Source organism: Lissotriton helveticus, chromosome 4_1 (genome assembly GCF_964261635.1).
Source record: "Lissotriton helveticus chromosome 4_1, aLisHel1.1, whole genome shotgun sequence".
NCBI lineage: Eukaryota > Metazoa > Chordata > Amphibia > Caudata > Salamandridae > Lissotriton > Lissotriton helveticus.
Genome location: NC_136063.1, coordinates 1,936,464,898 through 1,936,489,082, shown reverse-complemented (window position 1 = coordinate 1,936,489,082; position 24,185 = coordinate 1,936,464,898). Strand labels below are relative to the sequence as shown.

The 24,185-nt window shown below is 48.5% G+C and overlaps 1 protein-coding gene across 1 annotated transcript in view; it reads right to left on the bottom strand.

Moving 5' to 3' along the window:
• Nucleotides 1-24,185, bottom strand: part of LOC144829455 (transmembrane 9 superfamily member 2-like) — a 1,692,131-nt gene that overhangs the window by 386,522 nt on the left and 1,281,424 nt on the right. The window contains exon 13 of the mRNA XM_078688619.1: nt 21,040-21,199. Coding sequence (XP_078544745.1) covers nt 21,040-21,199 — 160 coding nt within the window. The remainder of the gene's footprint in view (nt 1-21,039; nt 21,200-24,185) is intronic.

The window sequence follows — 24,185 nt, the reverse complement described above, 5'->3', positions numbered from 1 at the left end:
AAGGTACATTGACGCAAAATGTCGCATCTTAAGAACTGAACTAAGCTAAAACTACCATTTTAAAGCAACAGTATTGTGTATTATTGTCGTTTATGGTCTTGTGGTAAAACTATATAAAGTATACTTATTTTTTATATAAAACCTTGTCTGGTGTCCATCTGTAGTGTTGTCACTGGGTTACTGTATGTGGTCACAAATGCTTTACACACTGCCTCTGAGATAAGCCTATTTGCTCGTGCCAAGCTACCAATGGGTTGAGCAGGGGTTATTTTAGGAGTGTACCCCCTTACCCTGACTAGAGGCAAGGGTCCCTATTTGTCACAAGTACCTACCTGTGCCAACTAGAGACCCCCAAATCTAACACCACCTGAGATTGAGTGCAGTGTTTCGACCAGGCATAAAGCCAGACTGATCAGGGTGGACTAAAGATTGCACCACAGGGGTCAGATGAGTTGCAAGTACTTTTGCCAGGATTTTTACTTCTACGTTTAACAGGAAGATGGGCCTACAAGAGCAGCATTCGCTGGGGGTTTACCTTCTTTCTGGATCACCACGATGTTAGCTGGAGCCTCCCTTTATCACAGCTTTGGTTATCTGGCCAAGATTAAATCTTACAATAGAGCCATTTGTAAGGTTCGGACGGCCTATTATGCTAACGAGATCAAGCTTAGTCCCAAGCCAGCCAAATGTTTTTTTAAGATCTTAAAAGATCTTCGAGGTAGGAAAAACTTGGTGCCCGTTATCTCATCTGAACAGCAATGTGAAGATTTGGCCTCCTTCTTTGTGGAGAAAGTTCGTGCTATCTATAAGTCCTTCCCTCCTAGGACCTCTCCCCCTATTTCTATCTTTCCAAAACCTTTGCCACGTTCCTGTCTTATGGCCATCCCTGAGATTTCTCAAGATGAGCTTACTAGGCTGAGCAGGAAAATTAAATCTGGCTCCCCAGCTGACCCTTTAAAGCCAGCTCAGTTTAAGGAGTCTTTGTCATTCTTTCTGGCTCCTCTCTGCCAGATAATTAACTCCTTCTCCTCAGCAACGGTGCCGGTGCGGAGGAAACAGGCATGGGTGTCCCCCATTCTTAAGAAACCATCGCTGGACTCGGCTAAACCTGGGAACTTCAGGCCTATATCTCTTCTTCCCTGGTTGGCTAAGATAGCGGAGGTGCATGTTAACATCACATTAATCAAGTTTTTGCATTCCAATAACATCTTGGATTCATCGCAAAATGGCCTCCCTTACGGCCATAGTACAGAGACTGCTTTCCTAGCCATGACTGAACATCTGCGGATCATCCTCGATTCTGGTCAGACGGCGGCACTAATACTGCTGGATCTTAGTGCCACCTTTGACACAGTCTTGCAAGGTGTGCTGCTACAGCGGCTGGAGGAGGCAGGTGTAACGGGCTCGGCTCTGGAAGGGTTTAGATTCTTTCTGTACGGAAGATATTACCGAGTCTCTGCCCCCCCCCCGTTTTTATTTCAGGTCCATTCCATCGATCAGGGGGTGCCTCAGGGCTCAGCACTGAGTAACTCATTATTTAACCTGTACGTTCAGCCGCTGGCAGCGGTCGCCAGGCAGTGGGACCTTACTATGGTCTCATTTGCAGACGATACGCAGCTAGTGGTGGCTCTGGCTGATGCCTCCAGGTTTAGAGATGGCCTGACAGCCATAGCTGAATGGATGACCACTAACTTTTTGCAGCTAAATGCTAATAAAACGGAGGTTTTGTTAGTAGGAAAGAACGCAAGCTTGTGGGGTGAGCATTGGTGGCCGAGTGCCCTAGGTAACACTCCTGAACCAAAGGAGGTGGTTAGGAAGCTGGGGGTTTGGATGGATTCCTCTCTAGGCTTCCAAATAAATACCAAAAAAGTTGCCGGTACGTGCTTTGGACTCTTGTGAGGTCTTAAGCCCCTCTTAAAGTTTTTCAAACCACCGACACGCCAGTTGATTGTACAGTCGACCATTCTATCTCGACTGGACTATGCCAGTTCTCTGCTGTTGGGCGCCAATCAGGCTGAAATTATTCGTATGCAGCGTGATCAAAACGCTGCTGCCAGAACCTTTGTGGGGCTCCCTCGGTTCTGTCCTATTGCTGACACCATCCGGTATCTTCATTGGCTTCCCATGGCGGAGCGGATTCAATTTAAGACGTTGTGTCTTTCTTTCAAGATACTCAAGTTCGCTATGCCTAGCCTACTTGGTAACTTGCGTACCCGTATACTCCACCCCTGCCCGCTGCGCTCCTTAGGGCAGCACTTGGTCATTGTTCCTCGTGTAGACGCTGTCGAGCGGGGGGGCGGTCCTTCCGTTGCTTGGCGGCCAAGTTATGGAACTCCCTGCTGGTTCAAATACGTACTTTTGAGGGCCTCTTGGACTTTAGAAAAGCCATTAAAACCTTCCTTTTTCCCTTAGTTTAGCTCTCCTGGTCTTTCGTTTGTTGGAGCTATGTTAACATTTACATTAAAAATAGGTTTTAGAAGGGGTGCTATTTTTGTAGCCGTTGATTTGTACAGCTCAATTGTCAGGCTGTTGGGGCTGCCAGCTTTGCCGGGTCTTAGGTCACGAATCTCCCGAGTTATCTTGGCCTCCATCAGGTCCCTTTCCAGGAGATATCTGTCTCCTGAGGCAAGGCAGGGCATCTGGAGTGTAGGTAACAACTCTTGTGAATCTGCAACTGAAAGTGGTGGAGGCCAATGTGTAAGGATGCTCATAGTAGTCAGCAAACGTGTCAGCTATTTGTCCCCTTACCCGAACTATGGTGCCATCTCTTCCCTTTACCTCAAGTACCCATCTTGAGGCCATTGCCCTCTTATCTAGCCATGCAAAATGCTTGCCTACTCTATCCCCCACTTTGTAGAGGTTTCATTGTGTTGCCTGTTATCTGCCTTTCGCTGTCTCCTCAGCCACTGCCCTAAATTCAGCCCTTTTGAGCAACAGATGGTGTCTCGCCCGGGCGTCATGGTCAGTGACCAGAAGGGTCTCCAGCTCCTGGAGGTCCCGTTCCAACATCCAGCTACAAGCGCTTGTCCTTTTTTCGCCCGCCATTAATGAGATGCCCTGCCGTCTGATCGTTGTTTTATACGTCTCCCAGGGAATACATGCTGAATCTATTGTTCCTGTATTTTCAGTGATATACTGATTTGTTGCTTCTAGACATAAAGAGGGGGATTAGGAAATACCAGGAGCTTATCCCACCCATGCGCAACCGGCGTATTTCATCTCTTTCATAATAAACGCAGACTGGGGAATAAGCGGAGATTCCGCGGGCCAGATAATGGGCACTTTGAAAGTGGGGCATCTGAAGGGCCAGGGTGAAGAGGTAATCTATTTGTGAAAGACTACCATGCACTCCCGAGAGAAATGTATACTGCTGAGGATTGGGTTAAGGCCTCTCCAAATGTCCTGTAGTCCCATTGCCATCAGAAAATCACTCAATATAGTGCCTGCTTGGTCCTGTTGTCGTGGGGGCAATCGGTCGACCTTTGGAGACAGAGCCGCGTTACTGTCCCCTCTCTCCCCCGGTCACCACTCTGCACTCCGGGAGATTCAGAAGTAGTGTCCCTAGTTCGGGAAATACCATGGACTGCTGCCTGGGAGGGATATTGATCGAGATTATATTAAAGGATTGGCCTTTCCAGCAGCCAAAGACCACCACCAAGCATCCCAGCGGGTCACTAATATTCTTTTGGTTTGTGAAGGGGAATGAAGTGTGCATCAAAATACCTCTTCTCTTGAGTACCTAGTGTAACCCGAATGTGCACTTAATCTGTACCCCATCTATTAAATGCTCCATAATGTGTTCCTTGGATATGTGTTTCCTGAAGGAGGGCCACATCTGTTGCATGTCGCTTCAGATGTTATAGGACTATTCCTCTCTTTTTTTTTGTACCCTAGACCATTAACGTTCCAGGAAAGTATCTTGAAACTTTTATTTATATTCAGGGATGATATGGTACAAGACATTGTGAGGCTGACTAAGGGCAGAGACCTCTCTGTCCAATTTGTAGAACACCCATAAGTATAGAGCCAGCCCTATACGCCCCAGGGATTTAGGAACTCATGAGCGCATGGGGGCAGCAAGCCATCAGTCCCAGTATGTCATCAATCCCAGTAGGTCATCAAAACAATTAACATGAGTGACAGTAACACAATCAAACAGCTCAAACTCACCCCCAGCATATTCCCCCCTCCCAGCACTACGGGGAATAAACTGCCGGCCTCCCCAACTATTCAGAGTGCTTTTAAATTCCCCAAAAAGATGTTAACATTTAGGGAGTAATAACCTCACCTCCTCCCATCCGCCACCCCACCACCTCAAGAACATCACTTCACTGCCATCTGTGATAGTGCACTGTGAAATGTCCAGCCATAGCAGATTTCCGATAATGTCTTGGCATTGTACCACTTACTGAGGGTCTAAAAAGCTTGTGAGTCCCAAGGGGACACTCCCCAGATAATGAGTGGTCTGCTGTATTGCCATTTCCTGGCATGGGATTGTATTGGTGCCTCGAGGGAGCTCATACAGGGAGATTGGCACCTGCTCGCTCTTTTATACCCACCCGTTCCGTGGCAGGGTCCCCAGGGGACCACCCATGGTGAGTCCCAGATTTCTCTGTGTTTCTTCTTCCCGGGGTTCTCCCCCAGCCCACCGTATGCCATCCCTCCAGCCAGGACCATGTTTCTTAAGAAGTTTCAAAGAACCAAATCTTGTTTTCGGCCACTACCCTCAACCTGGCAGGGAACCGCTTTGCGTATTTCAGCTCTTTTTCTCTTAAAGCCTTCTTCACGTCCAGGAATGAGCACCTTATTTTCTGAACTTGGAGAGTAAAGTCCAAAAGAACATGACAGTACTATTATCCTATTATATTCCGCATAATAGGCCCCAAAACATGACGCAATTTGGACAGGATCAGTGAGAATTTGACCATCTACACCTGGAACACATGGCGTAGTTGGTGGGTGAAGTACAGATTTACACAGATGGTGTAAGAGAGAACTTGACTTATCTCCCCACTGATATATTCTACCGCCTGAGGCCAACCACCCCTGTCTGGCCTCATCCAGCAACATACTAGCATATGTTTGTTGTAACTGAAGCAGTTGGCGACGTACCTGTTTTCCATCCTCCCCCCACTGCGTTTTTCTATGTCAAGAAGCTGTGTCTCCATCTGGAGCAGTGTCTCCCGGCGTTTCCTACGCCAGGCCGTACAGAAGGATACATTTACTCCCCTAATGGTTTGCGCCATGGCCTCCCAAATAGTCTCCACCGAATTTACGGCGCCTAGATTCAGATTTAAGTAATCTGTGATAGCCTGATGCATATGTGTCTTGAATTAGGGGTCATGTAGATGCCACGTAGACATGCACCAGCGGAAGGGAGGGCGTGTTATCTCTAACCACAACTCCAACAGGGGAGTGGGTCAGACAAACCCAGTGACAGCATGTCTGTCAACACAATCCTGTAATAATACCCGATAGGTATACAAATATAGTCGAGGTTGGAAAATGAATCATGGGCAGTAGAGTAATATGTGAAGCTCTGTGTGGTCGGGTGAAGGTGTCGCTAGGTGTCCATCCAACCCATGGCATTTACAGTGTCTGTAGTCGTGTTTCATGTATCGTCTCCACCCCTCCTCGTGGTCGCCACCTATCTTGGGTTTTGCACACGACATCATTCCAGTCATTGCCTATTACTGAGAGGCCTTTAGGGGTTTCCAGCATAATCCCAGTCAAGCATTCTATAAATGTGTGAGACATTGGAGGGGGTGCATATATACCGCCTATTGTAATTTGTTCACCATGTATCATGCCAGTGATAATGACATATCGTCCCTGGGGGTGAGACCAAGACCTACTGTGTGAATATAGGGCCCTCCGGTGAATCAAACCGCAACCCTATGCGAACCTCTTGCAAACCCAGCATGAAAAACCGGACTGTATCCAAAGCAGGAATGACATGGCACCTTAGTGCCCAGAAGGTTAGTCACTTGTAGTAATAGGATATAAGGTGAAATAAGTTTGGCTTGGCGGGGCCGAGCACCACTCTTATTCTTGTCTAGCGCTCCCCGGACATTCCAGCGAACTATTTTCAGTGTACTACCCATTCCCGCCATAGCGCTGAGAAGGAAGCTTAATAGGAGTGTAGAAGCATATAGCATAACACATTTAATCAAACTAAACAATCCCATTCCCTCACCCTCCTTCCCACCCCAATACCTCAAAACAGTTAAAGCATCTGTCGCGGTTTGGAAATTGTCCGTGCCCCAAAGGGCTTGCAGCGAAGCCCCACACCAATTGATCCCCATTGAACTATCCCTACTGAAGGTAAATTTCTCAGATACTGAGAAAAGAGTTATTGAATGTGGGGGTGGGGTCTGGAAGGAGGGATGTGAGGAGTCTCTTGAGGGCCCCCATGTTCTGCCATCAGTCAAGTATAGATATTGTCCAACAAGGTCTACACAAGTCCCGCTGTGATGGGGGTGATTTATGTCGGGACACCGTTTCCCGGGATCGGTCTCGTATCTTGGAGTGCTGTCTCGAGCATGACCTATGCGTAGTTTTCCCCTTAAGCTTAGCAAGCTTATGAGCAGTTTCTCCTGATGATAATGGTGACTCAAATCACAGCAGAGTGTGTGGCTTCAGCTGCTCCCATACATCTGTCCAGGCAAAGACTCCTCTGGAGTATGACTCTCAGTTGGGCCGGGAACAACAAAGCGTACTGAATTTTAAGATATTGAAGTCAGGCCTTAGCAGATGTGAAAGATTGCTGGTGCTGCTGCACCATTTTAGTATAGCACGGAAAAATAAGGATATGATGCTTGTCATGATGCAGCTTGTCCACCAATCTAGATTGCGTTAGAATCTTATTTCGATGATGAAAATTCAAGAATCTAGCAATGATCAGTCGCGGCCTGGATCCCAGTGGGTGCTTTTGCGTCAGGGCACAGTGCGCTCTCTCGATGATGAAGCACTTGGACAGCGAATCCAGAGGGAGCCTCCCCGTCAACCAGGCCGTAAGGATCTGCTCCATGCTACTGCCCTCGCAGCCTTCGGGACAACCAGCAAATCAAAGATTGATCCTACGGGCTCTACCTTTGGCATCTTCCACCCTAGTCGCACGGCCCTTCGTAACGGATTCCAGCGAGGATACTCTTTTGGAGAGATTTGAGGGTGTCTTCCTAGGTCGATGTCCTGGTTTCCCCCTTTGTTATACGCTCAACCGTTTTTCGTAAATCCTGATGGATTAACATAACATTCGACCCCACTGCCTCCTATTTTGGCCTCCAGTGCATTGGGTAATGTTATCCAATAGCATAGCATTATATGGAGTAGCAGAGGCCAGGCCTGTCTGGTCGATGGCCTGGGCCCCAGCACTTGTATATTTATCAATTGTGCTCTGCTAAGTGCCTTGAGGCTTGTCCCGAGTCATCTTGTGTTATAGTATTAAGGCCTTGCAAGGCAGACCCTCAACCCTTAAGTGTTCCGCTTGTAGAACAGTATGGTCTGGACCGGGTCTGCTACCACAGAGGTGTTGAAAGGAGGAGAGGGAGGTTTTCACATTGGTCGGTCCCGCCGCCAGGTAGGTTCTCTGTAATGCAGGTAAAGGGGTCGGTGAAAAGGCGGTGGACACAAATACCGCACCTAGACCTAGTCTGGCCGCCTCTGGGTGCCTCTGTGTAACCATATGTTGCTGTGCCCGTGAACTTAAAAAGTGTTCCCAAATGGGGGGTAGAGGGTATCAGCCAGTTGCACCCACCGGAGTCCACCTCAAAGACCCAGAATCCCTGGTAACGCTGTCACATATAGGTCTCTGGTAGGAACCACATCTCCCTGCAGGCCGCCCAACTCTACTCAGGCGGCGTCTAACTCCCCCGGGCCACACAGTGCCAGGACACTAGCGGCCGAGGGTGACGGAGGGGCGGGGGACCAAGACCAATGGCTCCTGGCTGACAAACAGCCACTATGGATGCCTGGGGCTCAGCCAGGCACACGCATCCAGTTTCACGCCCCGGGACAAGGCACGCCTCCCAGGCGCAATGACAGTGACCAATCCTCCCCGTCCCAGGCCCTACGAATCCCTGCTGTGGCCTCCACCACTGTGCAATATGCAGTCACAGCCGTACCAGCAGCACGTTCGATATTTGCCCGGGTCCCGGGGCGCGCCACTTCCTCTCTGGCGCCCCAGGGCAGGGGCATCATCACGTTCCAGTATCGGTGGCTTGCCAAGCATGCACTCTGCCTCCACCATGTCTCCCTCCAGGCGTTGGAAGTTTTCTTTATTGCAGATCGGGGCTCACTACAGAAGGACGGGCCAGGCATTGAGCATTTTCCTGAATCGAGTCTCATTGTCTATGCACCTTAACTCTACTGGTAATGCATTCCATAGTTTAGGAACAAGGTACGAAAATGACCTTCCGCCACACCTGGATTTAGGAATTCTGGGGACTTTAAGGCTCTTGAGGGCCGGATGGATGCCATAAGGGTAATGATCATGAGAGGACCTTTGAGGTTGATCAGTATGTGCCAACCACAATGTTTTGGATGTTATCCTCTCTTCAATAGGAAGCCAGTGTAGTGAGACCGTGGCCTCCTTAACAGAGGAAAATTGAGGGATCTTAAATAAAGTCCCTGCCACATAATTTTGGACAACCTGTAACCTCTTTATGACATTTTGGGGAGTCTATATAGAGTTGCCGTAGTCTAGCAGAGACAAAAGGAAGGATAGGACTACAGTTCTTCTCGATACACTCGGTATGAGTTTGAAGAGTTTGCGTGGTGCTCTGAGTGTACAAAAACAGTTAGCCACAAGCTTTTTTGCCTGTTCATCCATGGAGAGAAAAACCTTAACAACATTCCCTGACTTTTTATAGAGGAGGAAGGGGTGTGAGGATTGCCCAAACATTCTGATCAGTCAATCACCGGTTGGGGCACCAGTCCATTCCAAGAATCATTATCTTGTTTTTCTCCCCATCCAATTTTAGGTAACAATTTAGCATCCATTTAAACACTTTTTGCAGGCAGGGAGACAGCTGGTGATTCAATAACCTTTTCCCATGGGAGAGGGATACAACGAATTATCATTAGAGTATTAGACAATGGATAGTCCAAATTCCTGCACAATACCTGCCAAAGGGTGCAGATACACGTTAAAGAGTGTGGGGCCGAGGACCGAGCCCTGTGCACCCCACATTACATTAGCAGGACATCAGAGAAACAAGGGTTCTCAAAGATTTGGAAGGATCTGTACTTCAAGAATGAAGTAAGCCAATTAAACACAAGGTCCTGAATTCCTGCTTCACTCAGTCTGTTAGTAAGTATCACATGTTCAACTATCTCAAATGCTGAACTAATAGAACGATAGCAGCAGTTCCCCTCCCTGATCTAGCAGCCTTTTTAGCTCATCCGTTGCTGTTAGAAGGACTGTTTCCTTGTGCTGTTGGGAGCGGAATCAGATCTGCATGGAGTTGATTCTCTTCAAGACAGTCCGAAAGAATTTGGTTGACATTTTCCCACTATCTTCCCAACAGCAGGGATCAGGGAAATTGGTTGATAATTACCTTGACTGGTGGGATCAAGGTGAGTTTTTTTAAACAAGGGCTTAACAATCAGTGAAAAGGGAAAGATTGAGAAGCTTCAGTACGATTTGAAGAATTACTTGCCACATATAATAAATACCCAGACCATACTGGGCATAATCTTTTACAGGCGACGAAGGATTGCCTCTGCTCTCATTATTGCGAAACTCTTATACGAAAATGGAAAACCATGGTCCTGCTAACACAAGCTGAATAGATGAAAGTGGTGGCTACAACAGAAACAACTGAGAGACTAAAATGCAAGGCTAACAACAAATTGCAACAAAATCAGGTAATTTGGGGACAAATGGGATTGACAGTAGGATTTCGAACACAGGATCTAAACATTTAAGCATACAACGTCCTTATGATGGATACTGCGAGACTTTCAAGCAAGCATCACTCTTTCTTTTGTATGATTATTGACTGAAAACATATGTACCTAGATTTGTCTGTAATTGCTGATAAATGGGGTTGTAGTTTATCTCTCCCTTTTTACTTCTCGATACTTTATTTCTTTCCTATCTACCCTCATGCCCCCTCACGCAAACTGTCAGACATCATAAATGTTTGCTTCTTATTGAGTATTACCTACTGCTCTTGATTTATGATTTGCCTATAAATTCATTAAATATATTCAAACGCATCCTCCATAGGCAAGTCATCTGATTGGGACAAAAAATCTCTTCTAAGTCGGAAAACCTTCGGAACCTCTGGAGGTGCCCACCAGATCATTAAAACTTGCATTTTCATTTTCCTTTTCCACTGGGATAATACTCTCTTCTAGCATCACCATTGCCAGCACAGGATTCAGATCCATGGAAAATGCTATTTACTTCTATAGCTGCAAGAGAAAGCTCTCGAGAGAGAGAATAGAGATGGTGTATTTTTTAATTTCAGAATTCGCCATAGGCACAATGACTGAGGCCCCGGAAGGGCGTTGTCTTGGACAGAGTTGCTGGGGTCACCAAGCTCTCTGGACTGGACCCTGCTATCACTTGGAGAGTAGCCCAGAGGTTGAGGGCAGTCCTGAAATTGTCCAGAATTGCTTGTCCAAAGGCCTTGACCTTTTTAGGGTCAGGCAAAGGACTTCAGAATTATGGACTCGTCTTTTTAGAAGCTCAGGAGATGTTAAATATCAAGCAAAAGTCAGGGATGGGGGAACGGCATTGAGACTCCAAACGGTCTTGGAAATGGGACAACTTCCTCAAGTAAAGAGACTTCTTCCCATGTCACTTTTTATGGAAAGAAGTCTTAGATGCATTTTTGCTGCAAAGTGGCTTATTGGTGGTGGTGTGGCAATCTCCCTGTGGGTTCTGATAAAAAATTATTTGGCCTCCTGTTCCCTGTTGGCACAGCAGCACAAGAGTCACAGGGATGGAGTCATGTTCTGACACCACATACAGTAAACCCTTGAGGTCAGAAAAGGACATCTTGCAGCACTGTCGGAACACCTTGAAGCCTGACATCCTTAGATTTGAGTTCTGGCTGTGTCGATGAGGCACATAATAACAGCATCTGATGCACGTGATGGTGATGCCACATCTGGTGGTGGAGTCACAGTTGGAGCCACGTGGCACCACCTAGCAGCACTCAGGAGTTGTTTCTGGATAAGCTTTCTAGACCAGTATAAAGCCTGAAGCAGAATTCATGAGATAAGAAATGTATGGGAAGATGTATCTATTAGAGACTGCAAACCTGAAAATCTGTGGCTACAGCAGTAAACTAGGGACTGGTGGACATTTACATGGAATTTTCTATTAACCCCAATAGGTGAGTTACAAGCTCCTCATTTTGAATTGTGCTTCTCGAGTAAATCAGAGAATATATGAAAGTATATCAAGAACCTATACTCAAAGGACAGCCAGAGAACCAAATCCGGATGGGATGCAACCGAAACCATGGAGGCAGCCCTCACCACACAATCCAAAAAAAGGACTTGTGGCATAGGAAGGTAGCCTGCTACCATCAAGAGTATTATTACTAGCAGAACCATGTTAAAACCAAAAGATAGCATCCTGTACCATTAATGCATATTCTAGATCATACCCAGCAGGTACTGGCGGCATGCCAAAGGAACTGTGTGTCGTGCAGGTACAATGAGCATAACCAGTTGTTCGGAGTTACACACAGAATTTAGGTCTCAGTCAGCAACTCAAAACTCTGAAGAAATAAACGTTGATATTTTTTACAGAAAAGCAGTCTCAATAGAAAGTGCTGTATGTTGTTGGATTTAATGACTGGCTCAATGGCCCCTAGATGAGGGTTATGTCTAATTCCTCCACAGGTCGTAAACACAGATTGAGACAAGTGGCCTCAATGAGGGCTGTTAAAGGACCTTTTACTATACAACAAAACTAAACCTGTCTGAACTGTAAGTGTATATTAATTATTGCATTGTATACATGAAGATACATTGTATAGGGTGCTTCGCTTTCAACTCCAAATGCCACAATGCGTTGCTGCCAGCTTCACTCTTCAGAAAATGTGCTAGAAAACGAGAGAGGTAGGAACATATTCCAACCATACCCAGATGGTAACCTCTTCCATTAAACCATGTATACAACTGTTAGTCCAAGAAGAGCATGCATAGCACTCCAAAGACAAGGCTACAAAAGTTTCCCAGGGAAAATTCATGGTGTTTGCACGGGCATCAAAATGTAAGGACCCAACACAGGAGTCTGTAACACAGTTGGTACTGGGCCCGAATGGGCCAGACAGCAGTAATAATGAATCTGCCAGAGCAAACCTAACTGGATGCCCCATAATTTTTAATAGGCCCAAAGGCAAACCAGAGGGAGGCGGTATAAATCTTAAGCATGGGATCCTTGAAGGCTTCAATCTGCTACAGTGTCATCGATGGCCCAGGAATGGGCTCAGTTAGGGAAATGCCAGCACAACCTGAGACCTAGAGGGAGACGAACTGGCGACTTCTCTTTAGATACACAATGGCAGGAAGGGGTGAAGTCCCACTTTGCTTTTTTGTGTTTGCATTTGGACTTCCCAGGGGATTTCAACAGCAAAGTTGACATCTAACAGGAATGGCCACAAGAGGGAGATTGAATCTGCACCCGCAAACTGGAGTGGGGCTTACATGAGGGCCATGACGACTTCTCATGTTCTGCAAAGTGCAGCTTCGTTTCATCGTCCTGGAATTGCCTCCAAGTGCATGAGGGAGCATTTATAGCATGATTTTGAGTCAGGTCCCGAGCCCAGACACCAGAGATACACTTAGGGCAGAGCTCTGACTAATATATGCTTTCTACAATAAAGGTATGATTTGAAACCTGTTTCAAAAGGAGACATCATTCTTTAGCACACTGAACAACTAGCTGCAGCGGCCTGTCCGTAAGGGCTGAGGGGCCATGCCCCCCACCTTTTTTCTGGCAAGAAGAGTGTCCATCAGGCTGAACAAAGGTCAGTCTGACAGACACTCTTTTTGTTCAGGTCAGGCAGCCAGGATCTGTACTTGCACTAAATGTGCATGCTCCTGGCTGCCTGAGATGAACTTTGCTAGGCTGAAGATCTCACTGTCCTATGGGGTAGACCTCCTCCTCCCTGTTGCTGCAGAAGGCAGTTCCATGCATGATAGTGGTAGTTATAGAGTCTATTATCCCGGTTCTACGGTCTACCAGTTTAAATATTGTTGCCGCCAAGGGGAGCGAATCTGCGAATAGTCTTTCCATTCTCACATGTGGGATGTTCGGGTCGCCATTAATCCAGGTATGCATGTGTCACCCCTAGCACAAATTCTGGAGCGCCCAGGCCTCCTATACTGAATGGCAGCGTGAGAACGTGCCATTGGACAGTGCCTGTTTGCCTGCTCAGGCAAGCTTTGGCATAGATTGTTTCAGTCTCTGAAAAAAGAAACGCGGCGTTGCCAGCCGCTTTCATGGTTGGGACGCGTGGCAGCGATAAAAATGACCCTACTGCCGAAAGTCCTGTACTTGTTTCAGACCATTCCGGTAACTCCCCCGATTGGCGTGCTCAAACAATTGCAGGACTCCATAACACAATTTGTGTGGGCTGGGAAGCGCCCGCGTTTGCGCAGGGACCTGAACACGCGGACTACGGCGGAGTGCGGTCTCGGGGTCCCGGACTTGCTTCGCTACTTCCACGCATCACAACTTCGCTACCTCCTAGAATGGAGCAGGCCCGAATCGGAGAAGCGGTGGTTATTTCAAGACCGGGCTATGGGCCAGATGTCCCTATGGAAAGTCCCATTCCTGGGACGAAAAGACAGGCCCTCGTACCTTAGGAAATCGCCCATCACAAGAACAGTAATGCAGGTATGGGACAAAGTGGCGGTCCCGAAGGGCCTTACCACATTCCCGTCCCGGATGTCCCCTCTGTTTGGAAACCCGGCGTTCCCTCCGGGATTGGCCCCCGGGTCGTTTTCGCAGTGGCAGGAATCGGAATGCAAGGCAGCTGGCCACCTCTTCGATCCCACGGGCTTCATGCAGATACGCACTTTGCAGGACTACTACACACTCCCACGGATCAGACGCTTCCAGTACTTCCAGATCAGACACTGGCTCACGGAGAAAGATGTGCTGCCCCACGTGAGCAGACCCCTAACAGACTACGAAAAGTGGCTACACACGAAAACAACAGACAGACACGCGATCACAGAAGTCTACATGATGCTAAGTCCACCTCCCCCTGCTGCACGATCGGCGGGTCAGAATCGATGGGAGCACAAACTAGGCGCACCTTCACAGATAGGGAATGTCAGGACATATATTTCAGAGCCCACCACACCGCTCGCAATGTGGCCAGTAAGGAGGCGGCGGTGAAAATAGCATACTATTGGCACCTTACACCGGTACGGCTCCATCAAGGCAATCCGCGTAGAGACCCCAGGTGCTGGAGGGGTTGTGGCAAACAGGGGACACTCACTCACATCCTGTGGGAGTGCACAGAGGTCCAGGGGTACTGGGAGGAGGTGCTCAAGAGTTTTGACACACATTTTGACACAGATCTTCCCCGGTTTCCAGCATACACGCGCTCCTTGGCCTTCCCAACGCTATCACATTCCCTCTCAAATCGATCAGGGGGAGGCAGATGGGGATAGCGATAGGGGCAGCCACCCAACACATCCTGTCTCTCTGGGGCACCCCTAGGAAACCTACCCATACGGGATGGCTCCACCGCCTGTGGTATATAATGGGAATGGAGAAGATACAGGCCTCCCTTACCCAAACACGGGACACATTCCTCGATACATGGCAGCCCCTCGTCTCTCTCCTGTCGGAGGAATTCAATGTGATCACCTGCCCAAAATACCTCAGGGTGCTCCGGCTTCCAGACGATTTCCGGGGGGGAACCCCGGTCACCCGATTGAATGCTGCTTCTCTCGCAGACCCTGTGATGACTGACCTCAACGTACTTACCACACCGGGGAAGGGGGAACGTGGGTGGGATGCGGGTGGGGGCGGGGAGGGGGAGGGATTGTTGGATGTTCATGGGACCGGATTAGAGTTTTGCCTCGTCTACTGGGCTTCACTAGCACTCACGGACATATTCTATGCAGCACCAATGAGCCTCGCCCTTTGGGAGGGGTGGGATAGGTGTTATTTGCCGGGCGACCGCATGCACGCCCGTATTGTTGATTTGTCCCATGTCTGTCTTGTCAAAATTTCAATAAAAGATTTAAACCAAAAAAAAAAAAAGAAACGCGGTAGCAACATGAGGATATTTATGAACAGAAACAACACCCTAGGCAACACCACCATCTTCATAATTGAGATGCGTCCCAGCAATGAAAGCGGGAGTCGACAACAGGCCTCCACGTCATCCTCGAACTTGCTATTGGCCCCGCCATAGGTTTCTCTGAGCACTATCTCCGAGCCTGTGTGTAGTTGGATTTCCAGATATCGAACAGAGTCTACAGACCAATGCATAGGGAACTCCATCTCGAATTCCATCGTGGATGGCGTAAGAGGAAAAGCTATGGACTTTGCCCAGTTTACTTTCAAGCCGGACAGAGCGCCAAAGTGTACTACTTCTCTGAGTACCGCTGTCAGGTTGTTCTCAGGGTCGCGAACATATAACAACGTATTGTCCGCGTAAGTGGACACTACTATTTTATATGTCGGGAAGCCGATACCCTCGTTCCAATGATATTCCATGAGCGCGCACACCAGTGGTTACGCCACTAGGGCATACAGCATTGGGAGACAGTGGGCAGCCCTGTCTAGTCCCTCTGGATATGGCAAAGGGTTCCGTAACTTAATTGTCCAGGCAGACCCTCGCTCTGGGCTTGTTATACACTGTGCCAATCATTTGCAGGAATACCGGCCCAAGTCCCATTCTCGTCAATACCGGTCTCATGACAGAGTCAAAGGCCTTCTCCATGTCTAAGAATACCAACAATTGTCTTGGTGTCCTGCCTTACGTGCTGCATTGTTCCAAAGACCGTGCAAATGTTATATGTAAGGTTTCTACCTGGAATAAAACCCGCCTGTTCCGGGGCCACCAGCTGCGGAGCTAGGAGTGCCAGGGGATTAGCCAGGATTTTAGCATATATCTTGGTGTCAACATTTAATAGGGAAAAGGGGGCTGTACGAGCTACATTCCTCTAGAGGCTTATCCTGTTTAGGGATAGCTACCAAAATTGACTCCCGCATCGTCTGCAGCATACAGCCTGTTGTACACAGGTCATCGAATAGAGATGCCAAATGCGGTAGCAGGAGGTCTATAAATGCCTTATAAAAACCCACCGTGAGTCCATCAGCGCCCGGTGCGCTCCCAGACTTCATGCTTGCCAAAGCCTCTGCTATTTCATCCTTCTCTATGGGAAGCATTAGGAATTCCCTGTGGGTGTTAGTCAGTATCGGGAGGTCTATATGTTCCAAATAATCTAGGATCTCCTCATCTAGGTCTCCCGCTCTTGACCTGTATAAGTCCGCATAGTATTGTCGGAACCGTTTCGCTATATCGGCGTCTTGAGTTAAAATCTCTCCCTCCTCTGACTTAACTGCCGTGATTTGCGTCCTCCCCCGTTTCGCATTCAGCGCTCTTGCAAGGTCCGATCCTGGTCTGTCTCCCTTCCCATACGTGCGCGCTGATGCATACTTCCCCATATGCTTGACTTCCCTGTCTGCCTCCTCATGGAATTCTTCAAGTAATAGCTTAATCTCCTCCTCAAGTTCCTGACCACTGTCCGTTAATCAGCGCATTTCCAATTGCCCCAATTTCTGTTCCAGGTCGTCTAGTCTTTGTCTTAGGTATTTGAGGACCACCGAGGGTTTAGCCATTGCCGCACCTCGAACATAACCCTTAAATGCCTCCCAAACTGTTTGAAAGCTGTCAACTGAGCCTACATTTGCCTCGAAATACGTGTCTATAGCCTCCGCGAGCTCCCCCTTGAAAAGTGCATCTAACAGTGAATAGGGTGGGAAGCGCCATGTAAACGGTTGTATTGTTTTCTTAGGGGTATTGAGGGCCAGCAATAACTGTGAGTGGTCCGAAAGTGTGCGTGGCAGGACCCTGCAGTCTCTGATTTGGCCCAGTAGGGACGGGGTGGCTAGCCAGTAATCTATGCGGGTGTGAAAGTTGTGGAAGGCCGAGTAGCGTGTGTATCCACCCCGATCCGGGTTGCGTGTTCTCCACACATCATTGAGGTCCATACTGACTATCACACGGTCTAGGATTTTCGCGGCCGCAGCCGGTCTCCGAGTGGCACCTGCCGATCTGTCCAAGTCTGGATCCCTCACCAGACTGAAATCCCCACCCCATAAAAACTGCGCTGTGTGATATTTATGTGTGGTCGTTGCCATCGCTGTGTAAAACTCTGGACAATCATAGTTGGGACCGTACACATTCACTAACACCCATTCAATTCCTTGCCCCCGACATCGAGATATTACAAATCGCCACCCCACATGTCCGCTCTCAATAGCTCTAACGTGTACACCGAACTGGGGTTCACCGATGTCAGTACTCCTCTGGCATGTGTAGTCAAGCCTGCCGAGTTTATATTACCTGCAAGGCCCTAACTGCGCTGCATCGCGCTGTCCTGCGGGAGGTGGGTCTCCTGAAGCAGGGCTACGTCAACATTCTGCCTGTGATGATTAAGCCCCCTGACATTCCACATCAGCGCTGTTATACTATCCGTCCGAGGCGCGTTATCTGCCGCCTCCTGTCCTGCCATCTGTGTCGCTTCTGTATATAGTAGACCCTAGCTTGACGTGTGCACTCGCACTGTGCTCTGTATGCAAAAACCAGAACCGTCCCACCAAACATTCCCCAAGCCGCATTCGCATCTCAGCTTTCCCCTCCCCCTCCCACAGTTGACCTCCCCCAACATTGTCACACAGTACCCCAAGTCCCACCCTACCCTCCCCTCAAAACACCCCCCAAACATACCCCACAACAGGTTAGTTTGGTGCTAAGCACGCATGGGCAGAGGTAGCTTCATATATAGAGACTGTCTTATCTTCCTATGCCTAAAGCCCTTGCGCACCGCTGCAGTGTCAAACCATCTGCATCATTGGAATCTGAAAAAGGCACACGTACGCCTGATGAATACTTACACATTGGTATCGCTAATTAGCCGTGTCACCCCCCAGGGCGCAGTGAACAGTTTGCTCTGAACCATAATCACCTCACCTCATTGGCCTATAAGTGGCGCTCTACTCACACACAGCAATGACTATGCTGAACATTTTGGCCCCACCACCATCTTGGCCAGTAGCCATATCTTCCAGCCTTTCCGTCCCCAATCCTCAAGGGACCCATGCTCCCCCCTTTACCCCCCACCGCAAATGACCCGCAAAATCAGCCCTGCTCTTCCAGCGAGCCACCAGCTGTTCGTCCAGCATTTGCTGCATTGGGCTGTTGCGTTTTCCTGTCGACCACCCCTTGAGTGCCTGCTCTAAGGCCTTTGGGACAGTAAATATCTGACATCGCCCCTGTAGATTCACACAGATCTTTGCAGGGTACAGCATAGCGTAGTCGATGCCCAGGTCTCAGAGTTGTCTCTTCAGTGGAGCAAAATGTTTACGTGCTTCCTGCACCCTCGCTGTGAAGTCTGAGTAAATCGAGATATCCAATCCCTCAAACCTCAGTGTCTTCTTCTCCCGTGCCATGCATAGCGCCGTATCCCTGTCCCTATATTTAAGCAGTTTAGCAATTATGGGGTGCGGCGGGGCACCCGGCCGAGATCAGGAGCCCAGGGAGCGGTGCGCTCGTTCCACTACAAACAATGCTGAGAAAACCCCTCTCCGAGCAGCGTTACCAACAGCTTCTCCACAAACAGTTCCATGTTTCCCATGGGGGTCGTCTCTGGCAGGCCAGTGATTTTCAGGTTACAGCGCCACGAGCAGGCCTCCAGGTCCTCGGTCTTATCCTGCAAGGTTTGCATGAGTCTCCCCAGTTTCTTATGGTCAGAATCCAGCGTGGAATGCGTCTCCTCCACCTCCGTGATCCTCCTCTCCGGGTGTTTATCCATTCTTTGTGCCATTCTATCCATCCTCTAGGTCAGGGCATCCATTTTCGTGTCCAATGTTGCTATCCCGCTCTGTAAACCTTTTTCCATAAATAAGAGGAAGCTGCGTATGTCTGCAGGATTGCCCTCTGTTGCCGTTCTCATGTTCTCCGCATCTGCTGCGTCGTGGGATTTCGAGCGCTTTTGTCCGAACGACAGCTTGGCCTGTGTCTTATCTCCTCTTCCCATGTTGCCCCGGAGCACAGTGGGCACGCAGACAGATGGCCAAGCTCGACTTACGCGGCTGACTGGGTGCACTAGACGATGGTAGGGGGATGAACACTCCGCTCCAGCCTCAATCCTCCACCACCTCTCAGAGCTGGTCTCTCGCCCTCGCTTGTGGCTGCAACCTGTCTTCAACCGCCCACTACAGGCTTTGTCGAAGGCACCTGCAGCCACACCCCGGAGCTCGTCCACTACGCGGTGGGCCGAGGTCTTTGGTACACTGGGGGGCAAGTCTCCTCTCCGTCTGCCCGGTGCACATCTCTCCCCTGTTTCTCCATGGGGGCTCCTGGGAGGGGGGGCGGATGGCCCCAGTCGCGCTCCCCACCTCAAGTTATGTCTCCTATGCAGGTGTCTCCCCCCCGTGGCTTCCTCCGTGTACCTGTAATGTGTGGGAGGAGTCCCATGAGTCGCACACGCCACTCTTGAATTCCTGCGTTAGGGTTTCCCGCTCCACCGGCGTGCTCAGCCGTCTCACACATCAATACCGCTCTGGACCCCCGCCACACCCTGGTGGTCAAAACTGTCCCGCCGTATCAAGTCGCATGCAGCTATAGGGAGGGAGCGCTGCCCCTGTGCGCGCCACACCCGAAGGCCTCCCCGCATATCAGGCCAGTCCGCTTACAGTTTGATCTTGCCACCTCCGAGGGCACTCTGGTCTTTGCCCCACGGCTCCCCCGCAACTCGGAGGGGGGGTACCCCCGGCCTCTCCCCCATCTGCTATGCACTCTGCCCAGTACTTCCTGTTTTGTGTGGGGGCATCCGCCGCTGCTCCACCATCCCCCAGGGGCCTCCGTACCTTCCGCGGTCTTCCCTTCACTCCACCGACGCCTCTTGCCCAGTGAGGATCAGCTTCCGCTGCTTCTCCTTCCTCCGGGGGGGCGCTCGCTCCGCCCCAGACCTCCTGTCACACCGAGGCCCCGGGTGCTGCGGACAGGCACCGGCAAGACTCCACAGCCTCTGCCGCACGTGAGGTGATGCAGTGCCATCTCGTCGTACACTCCAGGACGTGGTCTTGCGGGTCAGGAGCTTCACCGCCTTCTCGCTGCGTTCCACTGGATTGCCTCTTTCAAAATCACTCGGGAGTTCACCAGCCTGCAGCTCTCCCCTTATGGTCTCCGTATCTGGGAAGTAGGTTCCAGGTTATTGCCAATAATGCAGGATAATTTAAGAATAGTAGCACGACAGGACGGAGCTCCGGGCTCAAGCGGCCATCTCGGTTGCGAGCCAGCTCCGCCCCCCCCCCCCCGGTAAAATTACCGGTCACCACCCCTGACAACTAGGACCTAAAACCTCCAGCTGGAAGACATCCACAGACCTTTTCCTGGAGCTAGCAGTCTTTCTAGCTAAAGCAGATCCTGGGAGTATATGCTAAAAATAAAATAAACCTAACATACTGATGTACAACAGTCAAACCAGTTAAAGGTACCGATAAAGTGTTTTAGCAGAGAAAGACCAAAATAGGGAAATAGCTGAAGTCTCAGGGCTGTTACTTGTGCCTGAGAGGTGCAGCGGTTAAAGAAAAAAAAGGAAATGTTTCAGGATAAGTCAAAATTCTTAAAAAAGGTTAACATAGTTGTCTGTCTCTAGTGTGTAGCCTCAACTCAATGTTAAGTTTGTGAAGATGAACCTAGTGTTCTGAGTAAATAAGATTAGCAGTAATTTATAGATTCCTTTGTATACATAGACAATAGATGCATAAAAACACATGTATCCACATAAGTAGGTGATTCAGAGCCTGTAGAGACTTACCCTTCCTTTAAATCCAAAGTATGCTCCTATAAATGTCAATGGCACTGAAATTCCAATCCACATTGCCAAAATTGCAACAAGAGTGCCAAAAGGAATTGCGGCTGATGATCCTTTCACCCAGAGAATAAGATTCATAAGGAAAAAATCCACAAAGACAATTCTGGATAAAAAAAAAAATTCAGTTAGTTATGTTTGTAAGAACATCAACATGTTGCATTATTTTAAATGTCTGTTATGGTGCTTAACAAAGTTACACCTAACTTTCTAATAAATGGCTCTCGAAGTTCTGCTGCCTACAAAGGACCACAGCAATTTTAAACACTGAATTAATATCAGATCTTGGTAAAATCCTGTGCAACAATCTTGAAAATAAATAATTCTTGAATGTATACAAGTGATACCAGATGCAAAAAAGAATAGCACGGTGCCAGGATGACAGAGTATTTTGTTGCACGCATTAAGGATTATGGACTGCTCGTATGTTAGTGATTTCTAACTAGACAGTTTTAATTTACTCCCACTTTTTACACACAGCGCTGCATACCTCACTACACTCATCTCGCTCACATATGGGATTAGTACCCATCCTCTTTAAACTTAAACATCTCTGAGCTCCTTCCTTAAACATTGAAGTAGTAGCTCCCAGTGGTGACTTGGTTTTCCCCACTGGTAAGGAGGACCCATATGATGAAGCATGTCACCCTCGGGTGAGTGAGGGTTCTAATCCTTAAGGGATGTCTCCCCCTTAATGACTAAACAACATGTGAGTTAGTTTTGAGAGAGTAAGGGCCTTACAGAATGTGTAGCTTTTGAACATATGATTGAGACTGTAGGTGTAACTTTTGGTATACACTACGTCGGACATTACCTTTAACTGTGTCTGGATGTATATTAATATTTAAAAACTGCTTTTATGAGCGTGTTTTGCACTTTCTGTATTTTTGCACTTCTTGTAAAGTGAATCTGTTTACTTGCTTTGCTAGCGTATCTGGTCCGTCACGGCCTCCCTGTGCTGATTGTACAGAGAATCGCAATAGGACACACCCCCTACCCTCCCAGACGACCACCACTTCCTGCTGGTTGTCGGGATCTCAGAAGGGATAAAACAAGATGCCCCCCCCGGACGCGAAGCGGACGTGCGCAGCGCCAAAGACAAGCCCGTCTGCGCCCGTCCGCGGCCGAATGGGGCCTGGTGCCACTGCCTATGCCCAATGTTTGATCAGATTTACTCTCCAATGTGATCCCACCTAACCAAATGTTCAGAAATTGGAGACGGGCAGACATGGATCACTTCCGGTCACTTTTAAATACCACGTCCCCTTCTACACTGGAAGTTTTCCAGTCTCAGGCAGAGAGCATTAATATATGGCTGGAATCTGCCAGCGACTGCGTCGCCCGTCTCTCAAAAAAACAAAGATCATGAGACCTCACGAGTCTCAACTGTGGCTTTCCGATGATCTAAAAATAAAGAAACTTGCACTTAGACAAGCAGAACGCCGATGGCGCCGCCACTATCCCCCCAAGCAAAAAAGTTTCTTACCTAATTTTGTTGAAAGAATACAAAATTCTGATTATCCAAACTAAGGCTAACTATTTTTCTCAAAAATTCATCAATGTGTCAAATAAATCTAAAGAGATCTCTATAGTCAACAAACTCTCTAAACCAGATGGAGTTACGCCAAAATCTGTTCCATCACAGTCTTTAAGCGATTCCCTTAATTCATATTTCTTTTAGAAAATAGCCACCATTAAGGCCAGTATCCATCTCATTGTTTTTCCTATACAGGATCCAAACATTGGTATGAACCCACACCGTCTTGATCAAATTCCTCCAATCTCGGAGGACATATTTTTGAATCTAAACAAGGTCAGCTCTGGTTCTCCCATGGATTGCTGTCCCCCCCACATACTCTGAGAAGCTTTTACCACGTGCCCAGACACCCCCCTTTCATTTCTTAACAACTCGCTTGAGCATGGCATTGTGCCGGACTCTTTCAAAAGGGGAGAAATTATTCCAATCCTGAAGAAACTGGGTGCTGATCCGTCGGCTCTCAGCAATTACCGTTCCATTTCTCTGCTGCCCTACCTGGGCAAAGTTTTAGAGGCCCATGTAGCTAACTGCCTCAGCTGCTTTGTTGAACACTCCCAGGTTTTGGATGCCCACCAGGCCGGCTTCAGACCAGCACACTCTACCGAGCCGGTCATTCTTACTGTCATGGACGAACTCAGATGGGGGGGCGACAAGGGCACTACCCAGGCCCCGATTCTCCTGGATCTGTCAGCAGCATTTGACACGGTCGATCACGGTATCTTGATCGACCGTGTCAGCAATGCCGGAATTCAGAGTCTGGCATTAAAGTGTCTCTCCTCCTTTCTCAGTAACCGGTCCCAAGCGGTCCGCCCCGCCAATTTTTCAGCCAACAAAAGGGAAATTACCTGTGGGGTCCCTCAGGGCTCCTCTCTCCCCTTTTAAACCTCTACCTCTAATCTGCTCCTTGAGAGAAAGAAATGTTGGAATTTTTAACTATGCTGACGACCTATGGTGTTCGACATTAATTCATCCGCATTGTCAGCGTCTAATGTTCAAGCCACTATGGTTTTCATAAGTGACTGGATGAACAACAACCAATTGAAGTTAAACCCGGAGTAGACCCGAAAAAAGCATTTTGACACAATTGGCGAGCAGACAAGAACTTACGTTTCAGAAAGCTGATAAGGGCAGAGCACTCGTCCTTATGGACACAGAATTCTGTAATACTAAAGTCAATCTACATGTGGAAGATACCAACACCAAGATTACATAGGAGTGGTCCCTACAATGGTGGGGAGAACATAGTGTTCTTTTAATACCCCTCACACACCAAAAGGACCCTTGGTGTCATGCTTCATCATTGGGGTCTTCGCACCCCTCTACGGGATGCGGTGTGCTGCTAACCTGCTACTACGCGGGAGCACTTATTTTTTGGCTATGTGTGGTGTGTGTGGCGTATTTATATATAGAGGTGAGTGGTGAGTTCCGAAAAGTGATAAAGTGATGTTAAAAAATACCTGGCACATGAGATTAACAAGAAAACATTTTTTAATGAGCCTCCGTGCTGATACTGTTAAAAAAGTGATTGTGAGGTATTTTGTATTTTAATGTAAAA